The sequence below is a fragment of the Cryptomeria japonica genome, chromosome 3, assembly GCF_030272615.1.
Source record: "Cryptomeria japonica chromosome 3, Sugi_1.0, whole genome shotgun sequence".
Taxonomy (NCBI): domain Eukaryota; kingdom Viridiplantae; phylum Streptophyta; class Pinopsida; order Cupressales; family Cupressaceae; genus Cryptomeria; species Cryptomeria japonica.
In genome coordinates this window covers 982,422,629-982,443,412 of record NC_081407.1, presented here as the reverse complement: position 1 = coordinate 982,443,412, position 20,784 = coordinate 982,422,629, and the positions used below count along the sequence as shown (strand labels likewise).

Below are 20,784 nucleotides of genomic sequence, written 5' to 3'. Positions count from 1 at the left end.
TTCAATGGTTGTTCAGATTTATAATCATGCCAGAAGTGACAGCAATGTGTCTTTCTATAATGGCTCTTACATTGAGGAACTTTTACATCTGGAAGTTACATGTAGAGAGGTATTATGTCATCCCATGATATATGAGTTTGTTATGGATGTATGTTACAGTGCTCTCCTATGTGGAAAAATATATTTTGTAAGTGCTGTTTAACAGGTTTTGCCTATAATATTGATGTTTTCAGCTTTTCTTCTCTCTGATTACACCTAAACTTTTTGTTTTTCTGAAGCTGAGAGATGAAAGGGAGACATTACAAACATCACTGTTAATGGAACAGTTCAAGAATCGTCAAACCTTTAAGGTAAAATCAATTTTTTTGCTATTGAATCCTTTACCAAATAGGAGTTTTACTATAGGAAAATGGATATATTTCAAAGAGATTGTGTGTTATTTCATCACAGCTAATATTCTTGGATTTCTTGAGATTCTTGTTCGATGCTGTTTCATACGATACCCTTATAAAGCTTCTGAAATGTGAATTGCGTTTTCATCCAAAAATTAAGCAGATAGCACTTTGCAACCTCATAGTACTACTGGATGGCTATCAACATGTTTTCATATGAAACTCCTGGCTAAACTATTACTGTCTACAAACTTGCTGAATGCTCCGAGTAAGGGAATAAGCATTGTGATTTCAAGTCTTGATATGTCAAGTGCTGGATTACATAGGAAAGGATTAAGGAAAACTGAATCTATCAGAAGATTTCTGATTACCTCTATTTATCAATGCCTTTTGAAGAGTTTAAGGGTGTTCTAATACTTAAGTAAAAACAGAAGCATAAAATGAATTTTGTTTAGAACAATAATCTAATATCAGCAGGTAAAATTTAGGTTTGTCCATGAAATAAATAAATGAATACAAAGATGTAGGATTTTGTATATGAACAATGGATTGTTTCAACGAAGGAAAGATAATGCTGTTGAGTGGGATGAACTTAAGAGGTAAATACAAAGCTAAAGATGAATTTTGTTTTGAACAATAATCCAATAGCTTGCAGGTTAAATTCAGCCTCTACAAAGATCTAGGTTTTTTGTTGTCTGCGTTTTTGACTTGCAAAATTTTTCACATAATTTTTGATTCTCACAATCACCCCATAGTCCCAATTCTAAATCCTCCAATGAAGAATATCTCAAAGGTTCATGCCCCCTTTATAAGGTTTAAGTTTTTGTTCATGTGTCGCTCCTTGTTTAGAAACCCCCCTCATAATTTTGCTAAGTCCTAGCTCATAATCGACCTTTGTCAAGCTTCTGAATTCAAGAGTTCAGAAAATCATTGACGCCCCGACTTCAAGAGTTTAGAAAATCACTGCACCTAGCTTAGAGATGTTGAGTATCAAGAGTTTAGAAAATCCAATTGAAGTGTCACCCTTGTCATCACCAACCAATCAAAGGGTTCCAAGTCGAGACATCCAGATGCAATGTACCTGACTCACCCATGGAGGCGCAAACTTTGAGGTACTGTTGTGACGTTTTCACACATCGCCCCATTGCAAATGGGGACCCTTGCTTTTTGCTTTCTAAGGTTTGTTTTCTAGGTCTTTTAGGGTTTTGTTCGTTGGCCTTTGCCTTTTGAGTGTTGTCGGGGAGATCAATAGGCTAGCAGGTCCTGCTGGAGTGAAGTCCCGATCCTGAAATTTGGCTAAGTCTGGAAGTCCTGATCCTGAAATTTGGCTAAGTCTGGAATGTCCTGATCCTGAAATTTGACTAAGTCTGGAAATTGAAAAACCTCAAAAAACTAGATTTTGCAATATAACTCCTGGAGGTCTGAAACCACTCTCAAACATCCTGAAAGTATATATGGAATATAACTTAAAGTATAAGTGACATTTCCCATGTTATATTCCATAAAAATTATCCTGATAGAGAGTTCAAAAAGTCAAATTTCGCTCCTGTCCTTCACTGAGGATCCAGAGCGAATTTCGCTCTTGTCCCTCTCCAAGGGACCAAGGCAAAGCGCTCCTGTCCCTCACCAAGGGTCCAGGGCGAAAAGGCTTATTTGAGTCATTCCTGACCTTGTTTGGTCAAATTGAAACATCAAAGGCATGGTGAAGGACGAAATGAGCATGATAGAGCATCCAGATTTGATTAAAAACAATGAAATGATGGAGTTTTTGTCTACAAAGGTAAAAGCGCTCCTGTCCCTCCCTGAAGGACCAGAGCGATTTTCTTTATATACACATTTTTAGACCTTTCTTAGACTTGAACTCTTATTCATGGCGTGTAACAAGATGATATCTTCCTTAGCCAAGACATTTCATGGTGAAAAGTGAAGCATTTTGGCCTAGAAGACAAAATTCGCTCCTGTCCCTCACTGAAGGACCGGAGCTTGAATTTCAAATTTGCACTGTTCTTGCAGGATCAAGACAATTTTATGATTTGAAGAGACCAAGGAAAACATGATTTATCCATTGAATATAATTTGGAAGGCTAACAAAGGATAGATAAGCTTGGATTTGCAAAATCGCTCCTGTCCCTCTCCAAGGGACCAGGGCGAAAAACCTAATATCCAGTCCTTCTCGCCAAGTTTGGACAAATCTAAGCCAAGGCGCGAATTTGAAATGATGTTTAAAATGCCTTGAGGTTGATATGATCAAGAATTTGCGCAATGGATGCAAAAGGCGCTCCTGTCCCTCACTAAAGGACCAGGGTGATTTTTATAAAATCAACAATTTCCCTCCGAGATTATGCTAAGGCAAAGTTGAGCAAGATTGGAAAGGTCTTCTAAATCATGATGAACAAAGGTTTGACTCCAAAAACTTGATGATCCTAGGCCAAATGCAAAAAGCGCTCCTGACCCTCACTGAAGGACCAGGGCGAAAATCTCTAGAACATCAATTTTGCCTTGCAAAAAACGAGTTGAACATGCATTGAAGGGACGAAAGGGATCATTGCTAGCCCCACAACGTGAATTGGCAATTAAAAAATGAAGGATTGAGGACAAAAGTGAAAAGGCGCTCCTGTTCCTCTCCAAGGGACCAAAGCGAAGTTATTGGCATTCACTATTTTCTACTTGGGCGTTAATATCCTCCAAATCGCATGAAATGCCAAAATCATCAACTTCGAAATATTTGAAAAAATTAAATTAAATTGGCATTTAATAAATTAATTTTGGGCCTCAAAAAAATCAAATTTCTATTATAAAGGCATTTAAAATTAATTTTTGTGAAATAAAAAATTAAAAGTTGAGCGCACAAGGCATTATTTTGTCTTTATTTATCAAATCGGCCTTCTTCTTAGTGTTTTTTTATATTTTATTTTTTGGCTTATTTTGTCAAGTCGGCCTATGGGAGATGTAGAAGGTGAGCGCTCTATATATTGGAGGTGTTGTTTCACAATTCAAATCATTCAATCATCCTTTCAAGTGCGAAATTGGAGAGCAATTTGAGGAGCGAAATCCAGAGGCTTGTGGAGGGCGAAATTCATCTTGAAAGCTATTGGAGAGGTGAATTTCTAGCTAGATTGGAGGATAATTTCCAGATTTTTTGAAGACATTTGAAGGCGAATTTCCAGATTTTTGAAGAGGCTAGTGGAGTTTATTCTTTTTCAAACTAGAGGAGGCGTACTTCATCCAAGGAAGGACTATAAATCTTGCCCAACAAAATCCGGTCCTCTTCCTTCATTTTTCAAGGTTTTGTACTTAAATACTCAAAGGGAAGGTATGAAGAATCATTTTTTGAAGTTCTTATTCAAGACTTATTATGATCCCATTGCAATTTTGTAAAGTGTAGTTCTTGAAGATCCAAATTCCATTCATTATTAATTTGAAAATGTGTAGTTCTTGATTTATCATGACTTTTTCAAATTAATATCTTAAGTTTTACCGTTGAAAGGTCTTAAATTTCATGCTTTGAGGTTTGATGCTCAAAAGACTAACTTTAATATTTTGTGTAGGCATCAAATGGAGATCCCGGAGTTGTAAAATCAAGCCAGATCAAGGACGGTCTCCTCCAAGGACGATCAAGCAAGGACAAGAGCGACCTCCTCTAGTCTAGCATCGACAAGGACGGCCTTCTTTGGACTAACGTCATCAAGAGCGACTTCTCCAATCTAGCATTCCAAGGCGAGGTACATCATCATCCTGCACATCAAGGATACAAGAAGTTAGAACAAGGGTTCGTTGAAGAAGCAGATAGTTCCAGATGAATTAATTAAAGCTAGCTTCTCAACAACATCAAGTTGAATATTTACCAAGTTACAAGTGTCAGACGAGGTGGCATCCTAGTCATCACTTCTCCAGTCAGTGTGGTCCACCTCAGCATTTCCAGATTCAATGTACCTAACTCATGGAAGGTGGCACAAACTCCGATGTACCTACCCCAGCTATCCATTGGTGGAATTTTCTAGAGAGGACATGTGTCCAAGCAATACAATTTTATCATTGGTTAAGCATTAAATGTTATGTAATGGTTGTAACAAACCCTAATTAGGGTTTTCATTGTTGAATCTTGGCCAATGATCTCGAATTGATCTAAGCCATCGAATTGTATTGAGGGCACTATATAAACCCCGATTCTTCATTTTGTAAAGGCAATAGTTAGAAAGAATAGTTGGAAGCAGTTAGAAGACAGATAGAGAGTAGTTAGAAGGTGATTAGCTAGTTGATAGAATAGCAATTAGAGTAGAGTAGAGAGAGAAGGCAAAGATTGTTGCCAAGATGTTGTTGTAAAAGACTTGTAACTTCATTGAAGAAATGGTGAAATTTATGGGTCGATTCGACAATTTGCATGGTCTTTATACTTCTCATATTTGATTTCATGTTATTAGATGAGTGGAAGAAATGTGCTTGATTGATGGTGAAATTCGTATATCCATACTACTAGCGATTTGTTGATTGCAGACTTGCCTTGCGTAGTCAACTGGAATCATTCAGCTTAAGCTTAACTTCAATTGTCGCTTCTTCATTGATATGCATCAACCTGATGGTGTCTATGCTTGCAGTGATGATTTGAACATCATAAAGCTTTCCTTCGAAGATCGCACTAACCTTGTGGAGATGTTCCTGTGATGTCAAAACAAGACTTAGTTAGAATTTCATCAAAGATCATTCATTGCTCCTACATTCTTAGTATTAGAATTAGATCCTTTCCTTGCCTTCGTCTTTTTTTCCTTTTTTTAAAATCAAAGCTAGTGAAGTCCTATGTTCCAGCAATAATCAAAGCAGATCAGACGTTCAATCATCAAATGTAAGTCCCCTTGTGATTCCAGCAAATCACATCATACCACAGAGAGCTTATCCACACGTAGAGACCCTACATCGAAGAACCTTGGAGTCATCTTGATTGATCCTTTTTTGTGACATCTTCAGCAATCAGAGGCTCTACTCAAGAGAGGATAAGGTACCTTAGGTATTTTATTCTGTGTTTGATAGTGTACAAAATACACGTCAACAGGTACCTAGCCTCATTTTCTATTGGTTCGCATTCAATATTGGACCTAAATGTAATTTTCTTATCGGCCGAAAATGAGTTTGTTGTAACAAACCCTAATTAGGGTTTTATTGTTGAATTTGGGCCATTGATTTGAGAATCAGTTTGAGCCATTGAATTGTATTGAGAGCACTATAAAAGGCTCAAATCTCTCATTTGTAAAGGTTAACAATAAGAGAGTAATAGAAGATAGTAGGAGAATAGACAACAAATAGGAATTAGAAGTTAGAATAGGAGAAGGCAAAGATTGTTGCCAAAATCTTGTTGTAAGAAATGTATTGTTTTCATTGAAGTTATGGTAATTCTTTATGTTAATTCAACATGTCACATGGTCTCTACTTCTAATTTTCTTTAAAGTCGATTAGATGAATGGAAGATATCATTGTTGATGAATGGTGTACCTAATGTTCATACTATTTGTGATTTGTTGATTGCAAATTGCAGTGCATGGTCAACTGAACTTGTGTGAAAGCTTAACTTCTATTACTTCATGCTCATTGTTTGTGTGGTTGATGTGCATTGGTGATTTGAAAATCATTCGTTTATCCGTAGGAGATTGCACTAGTTTTGTGTAGTTGTTCCTTGATGGCGAAACAAAGCTTGGTTTGGTCACACCTAATCAACAATTAGTACCTAGATTCTTAGGATTAGATTAGCTTTCTCAACCCTTAATTATTTTTGCTATTTGTTTTCCAAGTTAAGTAAGTCTTCATATTCCAGTTGCATTGAAACAAGTTCATGTACAATGTAAGTCCCCTTTGTGATTCCAGCAAAATCACATCAACCATTGAGCTATCCATAAGTCAAGACCTAACTATAAAAATCTTGGAGTCGTCTTGGTGATCATATAATTCAGCATCCAAAGAGATTTTGATCAAGAGAGAATAGAATACCTTTCGTATTTTATTCTGTGTTTGAGGTGCATAAAAAGACATCAACAGGAGTGGTGTTTATTTTTCCTAATTATCACTTGTGGGTGAACTTTGTGCCATCTATTTCTGCCCCCCCTTTAAAATCTGAATCCATAATCACATCTACAGCATAGTAATGCCCAAATGTTAGTTGCCTTTCCTACTTTTTGGTTAAAAGCATACCTGCAAAATCCAAAATACATCATAAGAGGGAGCTGTAACTCTAAAATTCATAGGAAGATCATTAATACAATGATGATAGAGGAAGACCTTTAATACAATGATGATCCCTCCAACTGTTAGTTTCTAATTTGTCTTTCATCTCGGGCATAAAGAGTCATTTCAAGTGTTATTTTGAAAAGACAAACCTGTTAACTAACAATTTTATATGTGGATGTAGGCTTGTATTGAGGTAAGCAAGCTAAAATTGTCTAGTGAGATGAACTTAAGTGGTAACCGTAAAATATTGGGGGTTTAATAGTGGAGCATTGGGTTGAAACACCTTAGGTCCAAAAGCTTCATCATTCGGGAGGAGTATCTGAAGATTGGATCTAGATCATGATTTTAAGGTTGATTTTTCTCAATTTCAATCAAGAAGGACCAGTCAAGGTTGTGGATAAGTCAGTTTTTGTTGGTTTTGGAAGACTGAGGACTTGTATTCAGGGTTGTTAAAAGTTGGGAATCCAGAGCATATCAGGGGAGAAGACAGATTTACGTGCAGATCTAAAAAACTTGACATTTTGTTACTTTTGGTGGGTTTGCTGCTTACATAGGTGGCAAACATGTGCACACCATGACAAACTCATTAGCCATCATGGCGGACGGCTGTTTACCTTGGCAAATTCAGCTGAAGTGGTGAACTTTATTTTGTTAACTGGTGAATTTGCCAGTGTGTGCAAAACTAGGAATTTGAATATTTGTTTTCCACTTCCAAGCATGGGAATGGATGTCCTAACTCTTGGGAAGTGTGTGGGAAGGTACATATACATATTTTGATGCCTGCACAGGGTTGGTTCTCTGTTTTCTCATTGTAAGTAAGAGAGTTTGCATTGGAAGACACCATTGGAGTAGAGCAGCAGATTGATGTACTTGGGAGCTCTTGTAACAGGTTGTTAAGCTTCTTAGGTTGAACTCAGATCTTTATGTTCATTGTATTTTTTAGTACTTGGCTGATTACATAGTGGAGACGAGGTGGAATTTGCCCCTCAATTGGAGTTTCTTCCTACTTAGGGTTTTGTCCAAGTCAAAATATGCATCTTAGTCATAGTCATGGTCTTTGCCATTTCTGTTTTTGTTTTCCTATGGTTCTTGATTATGTTTAGATGCATTTGTATGAGTGTCCTATAGTTTGAGATCTGTTAAGACACTCTTATGCTTGTTTAGTGATTGTTTCGAGTGATAATGTTGATAGAACCCATATTTGGTAATCTAGTTAGGAATATGTTGCTTAGTTTATGGATTAAGATATGATACAAGTTCTCATCAATTTGAGTATTTTCTTATTTTCCTCTGATTTTCTATGACACGAGAACATGTTTCCTGGACAGCAAATATGTTGGCTAGACTTTGGGGACATGCTTCTTGGACAACAAAACATTTGGTTATATTTTGGGATGGTCAGGGGAAAATGGATTGTTAATTTTATACTTTCAGATCAATAAAGAAAACTTAGAAAACAGAATTAACCTTTAATTCAGATAGTTTGCTGTTAGATTAAGTAAGTTTCAGATTTAGGAACAAACAGAAAAGTAACCAAAGATGAATAAGACACTTATTACCCTGGGAAAACCTCCTAGGAGGAAAAATCCAGCCAGAAAAGATCCTCAGATCTGATTATGGATTATGACTAATATTCTGATTACAATACTTATCTCAGTTTACCCTTAGGGCTAATGGCATCTTCAGTTTTCAGTAATCTCAGATCTGCCTCTTAACCAGTTTCGGATCTGCCTTTGATTGTACCAACCAGCAACCAAGGATTTGACTTTGAATGGCAGATGGATGAAATGTGTGTCTTCAGCTGATGACTGTGACCAACTTCAGAACAGCAGGTCCTTCAACGCATGATAGAGAGCACTCCCCTAACAGCAGAGATAACAATGAAGGAAGCTAATGGAGTTCGCACTTTTGAAGATATTCGCCTTTGAATTGATGTATTTCGCACCTCTTAATTGCAGATAGAATTCGCTGTTATGTATGTTATATAAATGAATGATTTGATTCATATATATATCTTTCCTTTTGCGGTAAACCTTCAGGTCGGCTTGCAATAAACATTTTATTTATTAATTCCTTTTTCCCTTTCGCACGTTTCATTTGGAGAGAGTCGTATCATGATGTGTGGGTTATGGGGTCGGCCCTATTGAGAGTGGCGTGTGAGAAGGGCCCAGCCCTAAAGGGTGCACGTTACCTTTTTAAGGTAAAGGGCCTAGCCCTTAAGGGCGGATTCCAATGTTGCCTTAGGCAATTGGAATCCGCTCTTCACTTCACCCTAATTAAAAACTAACAGGAATGATATATGTATCTTTGTGCATGCAAAATACAAGAAGATTAAAGAACATATATTTATAATCCTTTTGATCGAATAATTAAACTGTTACACATAAGGAAAAATTAAGAGCTGAAATTTAAGTACAAATGACATGACCTTGAACATTAAACAAGGAACATTCAACATTGATATCTGCAAATTGAAATTGAAATTTGAATGAAACACTGAAATACAACTGTGAAATTGCAAATATGAATATTTGATTGCCATATTGTTGAGGACCATGAAATAAATATTTTGGGAATAAGCCTCTTCCTTTTTATCTAAGTTGCCGGTCCCGATTTGGAATCGGATTCTGGTTCGCAAATCGTTCATTTCTTTGGGGGGGTGGCTTTGGGTTCACTTTGGGTTCGTCCGTACAAAAACATATAAAAATAAAAATATATACATATATGCAGCAACAAATATATACAAATGTGATTTGACATCTAAATCTAGATAAGTTTTGAATATAAATCTATGCAAGCATTGAAATCATTTTCTATTCGATTCAACTCTTCGTCTTCTTGTGTCAACTCAACTCTAGGAAAGAATATAGGCTATGTAGGTCCACAATTTTATTTGAGTTACTACCTCTACTCCATTATTTTGTGTAGATTTGGTGGAATTGTTAGAATTGTTCATGTTTTACAACATTTGAAGAAGTATTTATGTTGTTTGCTCTTGCTGTTTTGCCATTTGTTCCTAGCTATGTGCTCTTTGTTGTATTTGCATTAAGGCTCTCCAATCCTCATCCTAATCCATCATCTTCTTACCCCTACCTTCAATTCCACACCCTAACTATCGTGACTCATCTTCTAACTTCTTTCCAAGACCCATGCTTAGCTGCATACACAACACACTCAAAAGGCTGGCAGGTTTACTCAAAAGGCTGGCAGGTTTGTTGTCTCTAATAGCAATGTAATAACCCTAGGCTTTCTTTTAATTGCCCTAACCCATTAGAGCTTACATAGCCACACCCAGTTTGAAGAGAAAATGACATGACAGTGAATAGCTGTTTGTAATGAATTAAACACACATGAAACACAACTATAATAGATTTAAATTATAAACAGTTCAAAATCTGAATCAAATTTGTTATCCATGCATCTAGTATAGGGTGAGTGATATCAGTATTCTTTTCCCTTTGAAAGTACACTCTTTTGAATTTGCAAGACAGAAGAATCAAAAAGAAAACTTAAAAATTAAAAAACCGAAAAAATTAAAAAATGGGTCAAATCGCCCAAATTCTCCTCGGGTTCTACTGCTGGGGTCAAAATTCTCTGGAAAAGCTTCAAAACTCTCCCTGGGTCCTGCTGATCGAATCCACAGGGCAAACTACAAACCCTGGGCAAGTTTTGGGCTAATTTCCAACGAACCAGAATTTTGGGCGAACCGAACCAGGTTCCAGCAATTGCACAGAAGAATCTGGTAACTTAGCTTTTTATTATTATTATTCTATTAATGTAATTTTTTTTTCGATGTTGGGGATGTCATGACATCTCCAGGATCTCCACAGTATGTTGGTGATGGTTGTCAATGTAACGTAGACATCAAGATGCCTCATGCACCCCCTCTGAAACAGGAAACAGAAATGCAACACCAAAACAATTCCAAAACATCTCAGGGATATGAGAAAAAAAATCGGAAAAAAGAGGGCATGAGGGGGACATTCCCTCTGCATTCTTATGGCCACAAAGCATCTGGGATGTCCCCAAGGACAAGGGATGCATCCCCATGGAGCACTTGTATTTTCCCATGATCATTTGCTTTTAGTAGCATCCACAGGTTCCCATCCAATGTTAAACTGAATTACTTTAAAACCCTTAAAAAATTGGAGTCTATATTCTGCTTATAAATCCTTGTTCTCAGTAGTAACATGTTTTTCAACTTTTGAGAACATCTCTGAACAATATGAAGCAGGTGAGGATTTTATATTCCTAGATGTATTCCCACCTTGGGTATTGTATTATTACAAATTTCTGTCTTATTGGAACTTGTTGCACCAATTGACTATTATTTTATTCCTCAATTCATTCAGGATGCTGAAGCCAAGGTGGATGAATTGACTAAAGCTCGTGAAAGAGATGAGAGACACATTCAGAACTTAGAGCTGGAACTAAAGAAATTTTCAGAACGCTTAGGTAATAGATAGCACAATCTTGAATTATTTTATGGGCTATTGATGTTTGCTCCTTTTCCGTCTTTTGCCTTTATGCATCTTATTCAACGCAAGAATTGGTGAATGCAATAATTGAATTCTTCTTCACACAAAGTGCTATGGTACTTTTGGATGGCAAATATTTAGTACTAATTTGTAATATGTATCAACGAGTATTTACTGCTGAGAATTTTTTGGGGATTGGATTATTTAACGTTCTTTTCTGTACTTGTTATCTGTAAAACAGACAGTTCCCTGACTCCAATTTTTTCCTTAATAATCACAACAGATCTATCCTAGAAACAAGCAGAATATGACCACTTTATATCTGCAGTTATAATGGGTTTGGAGAAAGATCAAGTGGCAACATGAATGTGTTTAAATGAGCTTTCTTATACATATTTTTGATGCCTAGACAACTTTTGTTTGGTGGGATAAGATTGACACTATCTTCCTCGTGTCTTCAATTGCCTTCTCATTCAATGCTAGTTTTATGTATGCCTTGTTTTTTCGCCGAGATGTATGTAGTTACCTTGCTGGTTAGTTGCTATTAGAATATTTAATTTCATTTTAGTCACCTATATATAGTTCCTTGTTTAATGGTCATTTAGCTTTTAAGCTTTATTTAGCATTTAGCTTTTTCTTTTTAGTTAATTAGCTTTTAAGCTTTATTTAGTGTTTAGCTTTTTAGTAGTTCACTTTCAACGACTTGTTCTTAATTTAGAACGTAGTCCTTGTAATCTCTTTATTTTTGAGAGTTTTGAGGGTTTCTGGTTCGTGGGCGAATTTTTTTGTGCTGGGCAGCAGTTCATATTTTTTTAAGGGTTCTGGAGATTTTCGGGCCTGCAACCTAGTTGTTTTTTTTTGCAGATTGAAAATTTTCCTAGGGTTTCTGCGGTTTTCGACTAGGGTTTTGACCCTTCAATTCAAGTCGAAATTTTATTTTTCTTGTAGATTCTTGGTGGGTTTTTCGAGACCTCAATTGGGTCGTCGTCAGATTTTTCTGGGTGCATCGTTTTCTGTGCCTCAATTTTTGAGCCATCGGATCTATATTTTGATTTTAGATTCTTGGTGGGTTTTTCGAGATATTTTTTGGGTTGATCTCAGATTTTTCTGGTTGCCTCGTTTTCCGTGCCTCAAATTTTGTGCCAGCGAATTTGCTTGGAATTTAAAAACAGTCAGCGATTTCTGTTAATTTTGTGGGCGCTGTTTATGCTGTACATCCGACCTAGGGTTTCTGCCCCTATTTTTTTGTGTTTTTTTTGAAAAAAAAATCGTCAAATTTTTTTTTTTTTTTTAACAAAAAAATCAGAGATATTTTTTTATTTTCTGCAAATTATTATTTTTTTTGATTATTTTCAGGAAAAATTTTTAGGTTTGAAGTTTGCAGAAAATTTTAATTTTTGGGTTTCTTCCAAACCTCGAAATTCGCGCCTTGGAATTCATGCCAGAATTCTCCTCCAGGGTTTCAGATTTTTTGTGCAGCTGCTTCTTTTCTGATTTTTGAATCAGATTCTTCTGTCTCATGCTTTCAGTAGGTTGACCTCGTTCAAATCAACCTCCATCTTCGTGATGGCGTCTTTGACCAACATCATGTTGGAACATAGTCAAAAGTTCAATAACTGCCACAACACCTGGAAACAGTGCATGTTCACGATATTTGAATATCTTTGCCTTGATCAGATTGATTTAGGCTAGACCTTGTCCTAAAGGTCCCAGGGTTTTCACATTTTTTTTCCTCAAAAATTGTTCGCAGGGTTTAGAATTTTTTCCTTAAAAATTATTATCTGTCATTTGCAACGCTTGCGTGGGTTTTTTGATTTTTCACCATAAAAAATCATGGGAGGGTTTTGCTTGATTTTTTCCTCAAAAATTAGGGTTTTACCATGTGATGTCTGGTATTTTACCACGTGATGTTGTCTGTTGTTTTCCCGCGTGATGTCTGATGTTTTACCACGTGATGTTTGGTGTCTTATCACGTGATGTTTTGGGTCTTGCCATGTGAAGTTTCAGGGTTTTGTTCGATTTTTTCCTCAAAAATCGATTTAGGGTTTTTTACCATTTTTTCCACAAAAATGATGATTTGTATCTTCAGTTTTGGAGGGTTTGCCGATTTTCCTCAAAATCATGGTTTCAGGTTTCAGTTTGGTTACCCAACATCAGGTTGGATGGATTCTGGTATTCTTGGTCATTAACACACTTCAAATTCAGGGAGGATCTCCACCGCAGTCAGAGAAACGAAAATCGCCCGAAATCGCCCAAACTCGGCGAGTCCGAGTCCGAGTCAGGCCAAACGAGTCCCAGGGGCTCGGACTCGGACTCGGCCGAGTCTGGAGAGTAAACTCGCCAGACTCGCCGAGTTGGCGATTTTGGCTCAAAATCGCCAGACTCGCCGAGTCCTGAGCCCCAGACTCGGCTACTGGCTGGGTTAATAAAATGACAAAAAAAAAACATTTTAAAAAGTTTTTTTAAAAAGTAATAAGTTTTTTTGGAAGGGCGAAATTTGACATTTTGGTTTCTCCGTTAGGATTATTTTATGGAATATAACATTTAAGTATAAGTGACATTTCCTTATATCTTTCTTCTTTCTTATACTTTAAGTTATATTCCATATATACTGTCAGGATGTTTGAGAGTGGTTTCGGGCCTCCAAGAGTTATATTGCAAAATCTAGTTTTTGGAGGATTCTTCAGTTTTCCAGACTTAGTCAAATTTCAGGATCAGGACATTTCAGACTTAGCCAAATTTCAGGGCATTTGAAGATCAAGATGACATTCCAGACTTTATCACTCACCAACTTGACCTAGCTTGGACCTTCAAGAATGATACTCACCAAGCAAGACCCAATTAGCAACAAGTGCAAAACCAGGCCCTAAGGAAGACTCTCAAAGAAACCCTAATTCAGACTTGTAATAAGTTTTTTTGGCCTCGCGGGGCGCTGCCCCTCGACCTCGCCCTGTATCGCGACAGGAAGCGCGCAAGGGGCGCTGCCCCTTGACCCCACCTTGGGGGCGCTGCCCCCAAACCCCCGTCGAAAAATATGGGGGAAACTGTGTCGATAGAAGTAGAGAAAATTTAACCTCCGAGTCTGACATTGATTGGATCGACCAGGTAGATATAGAGGTTGAGACTGTAGCCATGGCAGAGGAGGAGCGGAGAGCACGAGCACAGACAGGAGATTCAGAGGCAGATAGTGACACGGATGTTCCTAATGTTGGTGAGCATGGCATGGTGTCACGAGGAGCGGCTATGGCAGTCGAATCATCCAGGAACTACCTTAGACGCCTTCGCAGGGGGCTGGGGCCGGATGGTGCAGGCTCCTCTGAGCCATAGACTTGTAGTTGTATTTACCTTTGGTATTTGTATGAAACATTTGATGATGATCATATGATGACATGGATTTTTTATTCCATGAGTTTTGTAATATTGTATACATTTGACAATATTTATATATCTATGTTTGTTATTTTCTTCAGCTACAATTTGCGTTTATGCTTATGTGATTGATGTATACTTGTGTATGTAATCAAATGAGCCGAGTTTGATGATGTTATTGTGTCTTTAAGGTGTATTCAATAAAGGGTGCATGAAACAAGTTTTAAATCTTAAAAAATCTCTAAATTTTTTGAGTTTTTCACTTTCCCGAGTCCAGCCGAGTCTGGAGCCGAGTCTGACGCCGAGTCCCGAGTCCGAGTCCGATTTGGCCTTGCCGAGTCCGAGCCGAGTCCGAGTTTCGTTTCTTTGACCGCAGTAGAGTGTTCTTTTCATATGTGATCAAAAGACCTGCTGTGTCTTCTGTAGGGCAGTTAGTTGATAGAATGACCATTAAGGGAGGGTATTAGAATATTTAATTATATTTTAGTCACCTATATTTAGTTCCTTGTTTAATGGTCATTTAGCTTTTAAGCTTTATCTAGCATTTAGTTTTTTCTTTTTAGTTAATTAGCTTTTAAGCTTTATTTAGCGTTTAGCTTTTTAGTAGTTCACTTTAAACGACTTGTTCTTAATTTAGAACGTCGTCCTTGTAATCTCTTTATATACGCTTGTATATTGTTGAATAGATTATCCGATTATTGAATCATTCATTCAATTTATTTTTCAGTTGTGTTTCTGGAGGCCAAGATAACTTCCATACCTCAAATCACCTTCATAGCTTGGTAAATTCTGCGGGCCTACCTAACTTTATGGCTTATGTGGCTAATTTCTTCCCATTTCTTCTGTTTAGCTTTTTATCTTTTCTTATTGATGAATTGAGGCTGTCCTTTGAGTTTGAATTTGGCTGCTTTCTTGGGTTATGGAATGCTTCAAATGGGATGTGTTGATGTGGTTTTTATGTACTTCATACACAGAATAAAATACCAAGGTATCGTATCCTCTCTTGAACAAAATCTCCTCAAATGTTGATCTAAGTGATCACTTGAGGTGACTCCAAGGTTCCAAATGTCAGGTCTTGATGTGTGGATAAGCTCAATGGTTTGATGTGATATTGCTGGAATCACAAAGGGGCTTACATTTTGTTTGAACTCTGCTTGAATGCGGCTGTAACGTGAGATCTAATTGACTCGAAAAAAAAGATAAAAGGGTGAGGGTTTAGAGAAACTACACTACTCCTAAGATCAATGAAAGCACTGGATCATGCTAGGATGGACACATTCCTTAAATTGAGCTTTGCTTCGACATTTTGCCAACAACTACACAAAACCGATGCACTCTTCCAAGAGAAATGAAAGTTTTTCATATCATGAACGTTCATACAAATACCCAATACACTGGCACAACTTGGATAAACATATCCACGATTGAAATAGGTGCATAAAGTTCAAATTTGCAAACCAGTGTAAGAGTGGACACTTGTGTGTTAGAGTGCAGAAGGTTGGTTTCAAAAAAAATTTGTCAGCAAATGGAAGGATGCATGCCTCAATGGAGTGCAAGTTTTACCAAGAGTTAGCAAAGCACATGACAGTGCAGTGACACATGCTTGATTGTAATAACCCCTACCAAAGTATTTGTTTTAAACTTGCAATATTTGTGATTTTAGCTTGCTAGCATTTCGTCAAACATGTTGTGTACAAACTATTATAAAAAATCCTGATTACATCCTCTTAGGAGTGCTGTAACTAATTTCTAAACCATAATTTCTGTTGGCACCTCTACAAATTTAGGGTTTATCATGCTAATCAGGAGGGTTTTATTTATCGTCAATGGCCAAAATCTTAAGTCTTTTGTGCTTTGGTTGCTTTTTCTTCTATCTTGGCATTGACCTATCATGGCCTATATCAGGTCGTTTAAGTTATAACTTAAGTCCTTTAAAGTTGTGCTACTGATCCCGTTGTCTTATGTTACCTTTTATTCTTGCTCACTTCAAATACATTTTAATCTGCCTAAGACATTAGGTGGACGCTAATGTTGTGGTCCCTGTTCGCCATTTAAGTTAGCACCAAGTGTCATGTTTTTATTGCAGCGCACTCAAGATGCCTACACAAGCTTTGCAAGACTGTCCACCTCAAAGCTATGATGATGCAAGATTTGGATACATGGCAGCCTATTGTCCTAGCACAAGATATAGGATGTTGGGCCCAGCTAAGACTGCGATGGTGTGCTCTTATGTGGTGTCTCCTTGTTTGGTGGCTTGAATTGTTGCCCCGCTTGTTCATGCAACACCTTATCGCACGATCACATACTCCTAAAGGTTGAACCGTGTTAGAGCTGCGATGGTGCAAAATGTTACTATGTGTCTTGGGCTTGCTTGTGTGCTTAGATTGGCTTTGGTTAGTGGAGTCCATGTGGTGGCTTCTTATGTGATTGTAGGAGATGAAAGAAGGGGCCCGATCAAGATTGCAATTGAGCAATATGATGACAAGTGTCTATCCTTTCTTAGAGGAGGCCACTCATGTGGGCTCATAATTGATGACATGTTAAGGTTTACTTTGGCATGGTAGTTTTTGATTGGCTGATCTTATGTTGTAAAGGATTTTATTCAGTTATAGTCAAATAACCCTATCATCATTGATCTCGCTAATGCATTTCAAATCGGCAATCCACATTCAAACTTAAGAATGACCATTTGCAACCTTTGTGTTCATGGGGACAAGTAGTAATGGTGGATTTGGCTGATGTCTCTATGTTTTGATTAGTCTTTTCAACACAATTGCATTTGTGTCCATCCTTCAAAGTATGAAGAGGGCTCCAATGCGAAGAATATGCAAAATTCAAGCTGGTAGGGCTTTCATAGTGATAGTTTACAATTTGCAGGCTATGTGGAGTCAACATCAACTTTAGCCCACTATCAAAGATTTCCATTGCTTTAGGGTGTCTATTAAAGGCTCTTACTAAAAGCTAATGAGGCTCACACTCAATATGTACAAACATCTCAGTTTTTTTGAGCCCATCTCAAGATTGCATATTTTATGGGCGACTTCCTCCTATAGTGCACTCAAACTCAAAGGCCTTCAATGCCAGATGTGACTGACTTGTAGAAGCATCCCATTGTGCCTTCCTTTGATTGCCTAGATCTTTTATGCTAGGTCTAGATGTCTTCACATAATTGGATGGCATGAAGGTTAGGGTTTCTTGATATTTTCATGCCCCAATTCTTTTTGACGCCCAAAAACGTCATTTGCAAAAAGATCAAAGGATAGAAGATAAGACAAAATATTAGAGGAGAGTAGCTGTAGAGCTAGCAAAGAAAGAATATTCATAGAAAACATTAGAGTTTCAATTTCTAGTTTGGGTAGTGTTGTGATGTTTTCACACATCGCCCCATTGCAAATGGGGACCCCTCTTTTTGCTGAGTAAACCAAGTCTTTTGCAATCTGAGTCGTCTCCTGACCCTAAGGAATGAGTTGTAAGGTCTTGTTAGTCTAGATTTTGATATTTGAAAGTAATGAAATGGCTAAGTATGGAATGGATTCTTAAGGAATATACAGCCTAGACAAGATGCAGCCTTAATGTAATCAAGTTGAGAATTAGGGTTTTGATGTATTGAGAAATGCATTGTGCTTATTGCTTTATCATTCGAACTTTGCATCTTGCTAACTATGAACTTGATTGATACTTGTACTCCACAACGTTTCCTTGTCTTTTTCAAGTACATTGTGGGGAGCAAAACTTTGGATGCTAAGAAGAGGAAATCGTTGAGTGGATGATATCATCATCCAAGGAAGAGATTGCAGTGATAGAACAAAGAATGCACATACAGAGGAATGGAACGATGGATATTTGGCTAAGTGTGAAGATAACCTTGAGAATTGATATGAAGAAATGAAAGAGAAATAGCCAAATTTTGGCTAAGTCCGCAAGTGTGTATTGTCTATTTCAAGGTTTTTTATACTTTAGACTTAGAAATGAGGTCAGTAGAATAGGGCATTGTGAAATCTGAGTGAAGCATTGAAAAGAGAACCCTTCAAGGAAGCTACCAATGAAATTTGAGCGAATTCTAAAGACTTACTATTTTTAGTTTCACTATGGCTTGGATTGGCTTAATTTTGTGTTTAAACAAACTTACTATTTTTAGCAGCGAACATTTTCAGTATGTCTATTTTTTAGTAAGTTTCATTGTGTCAGGATTTGCCCTAACTTGCTATTTTTAGTAAGTCTATTTTTGGAAAGTCTGTCTCTGCCAACTGGTAGGGCACTGACGACAGAATGTTCCTGAATATCCAGTTCAAAATCCGGAAAGTTGAAGAACAGGTAGGTGATCAAAATTTTGGATATGTTTGGAAATCCTTCCTGAAATTACAAAGCATGGAAAAATCTATTCTTGGGCGCAATCCCAAGAACAGGAGGAATCTTCCAAAGTTTGAAAAATCCTTCACCTTGCTCGAAATGCACAAGATCTAGTGGAGTGGGCGCAATCCTCATGAAGTGGAGTTTTCCAAAACTTGAAAATTCCTCCATTACTTGTCAAATGCTGAAAAATAATTGAATTAATTAATTACGAATATATAACCGTATATAAAGGAAATTACAAGACAGTGTTCTTAAAAGAATGAACCGTAAAGCTAAAGCTTCAACATGAAGCTAAACCGCTTAAAACGCTAAATAAAGCTAAAAAGCTAAACACCAAAAAACAAACTATGTGTTCTTGTAAAAGAAGCAATAGTTGCACTTAAAAGACTAAACGAACTAAAAAGCTAAATAAGTCGACAACTAAGATGACGAACTAAATAGCTAAATGACTAACTAAATGACCATTAATAGAACCACTAAAAAGGTAACTGACTAAAAGAATTAATTATTCTAATACCCTCCCTTAATGGTCATTGTATCAACTAAGTACCCGATAGAAGACACTACAGGTCTTTTGATCACAAACGCAAGAACACTCTGCTGTTGCGGAGACTCTCCTAGGATTTGCAAAGTGGTAACGACCAAGAATAGCTGATTCCGGATGACTGATGTAACCCTCACATGCGAATTAGAGAACTGTCACACGTGAATTATTGAGCTTGAAACCATGATTTGAGGAAAAAACGGCAAACACTCCAAAGAGAAACAAACACGATTTTGATAAAAACCGCAAAGACGTTTGCAGAAGAGTGTTGAGCACTGTTTGCTCCAGCAACTCCAAAATAGATTGCAAGATACCACGGTTGCAGATGTTCACCCTAGCAACTCTAGGTGTGACCCAAAACAGACTGCGACAAAGCATGATTTTTGAGGAAAAGACTGTCAAACCCTGAAAACTTCGCGAATCACAAATCCCGCATAAACTTCACGAATTATAGATATGATTTTTGAGGAAAAAATTGAAAAAACCAACAAATAATTGTTAAGGAAAAAATCGTGAAAACCTATAAACAATTTTTAGGAAAAAATCGTGAAAACCCATAGACAATTTTTCAGGAAAAAAATCGTTAAAACCCTCGGACAATTTTTCAGGGAAAAAATATGAAAACCCTCCCATGATTTTTTATTGCAAAAAAAACCAAAAAACCCAGGAAACAATTTTTGAGGAAAAAATTGTGAAAACCCTAAAATGTTGCACGACAAAACACTAGACATCACACAGTAAAACCTTGATTTTTGAGGAAAAAATCAAGCAAAACCTTTATTTTTGACCACAGCTTGGAATGACATGTTTGAAGCCTTGAATCTGGGTTTCGATAGTCAAAGGTGTAAGCTAAAACTGGAAGTCATGATATATAGAAATACTACTGCCTTAATTAAGTAGAAATGCCCTTCTCAATTAAAAAAAATAAAAAAATTCCGTGATTTGAACCCATGGCCAGAAAACAACGCAAAAACAAAACCCTCAGCTTCGTTGCCTCATCCACGATCCAATTAAAACGAAACCCTCAAAAATCTCCAACAATTTTTTCATTAAAAAAATTGATTAAAAAAAATTATGGAAATAAATTCCAGGTAGAGGCTTATGAATTTTTTTTATGAAAAAATTCGCCAAACTCTAAAAAATCCCATCGACTCACTTTGATACCATAAAAAATAATTGAATTAATTAATTACGAGTATACAACCGTATATAAAAAAATTACAAGACAGTGTTCTAAAAAGAACGAACTGTAAAGCTAAAGCTTCAACATGACGCTAAAACGCTTAAAACACTAAATAAAGCTAAAAAGCTAAACACTAAAAAGCAAACTATGCATTCTTATAAAAGAAGCAATAGTTGCACTTAAAAGACTAGACTAACTAAAAAGCTAAATAAGTCGACAACTAAGATGATGAACTAAAAAACTAAACGACTA

General features: G+C 36.9%; 1 protein-coding gene across 4 annotated transcripts in view; it reads left to right on the top strand.

Moving 5' to 3' along the window:
- LOC131076207 (uncharacterized) overlaps positions 1–20,784 on the top strand; it is a 150,436-nt gene that overhangs the window by 15,821 nt on the left and 113,831 nt on the right. For 3 of the 4 annotated variants that reach the window (XM_058013264.2, XM_058013265.2, XM_058013263.2), the window contains exons 4-6: positions 17–109; positions 279–350; positions 10,958–11,060. In XM_058013264.2, coding sequence (XP_057869247.1) covers positions 17–109; positions 279–350; positions 10,958–11,060 — 268 coding nt within the window. Of the gene's footprint in view, positions 1–16; positions 110–278; positions 351–10,957; positions 11,061–20,784 lie in introns of those variants that run through there. The other variant, XM_059217079.1, reaches the window with a different exon arrangement.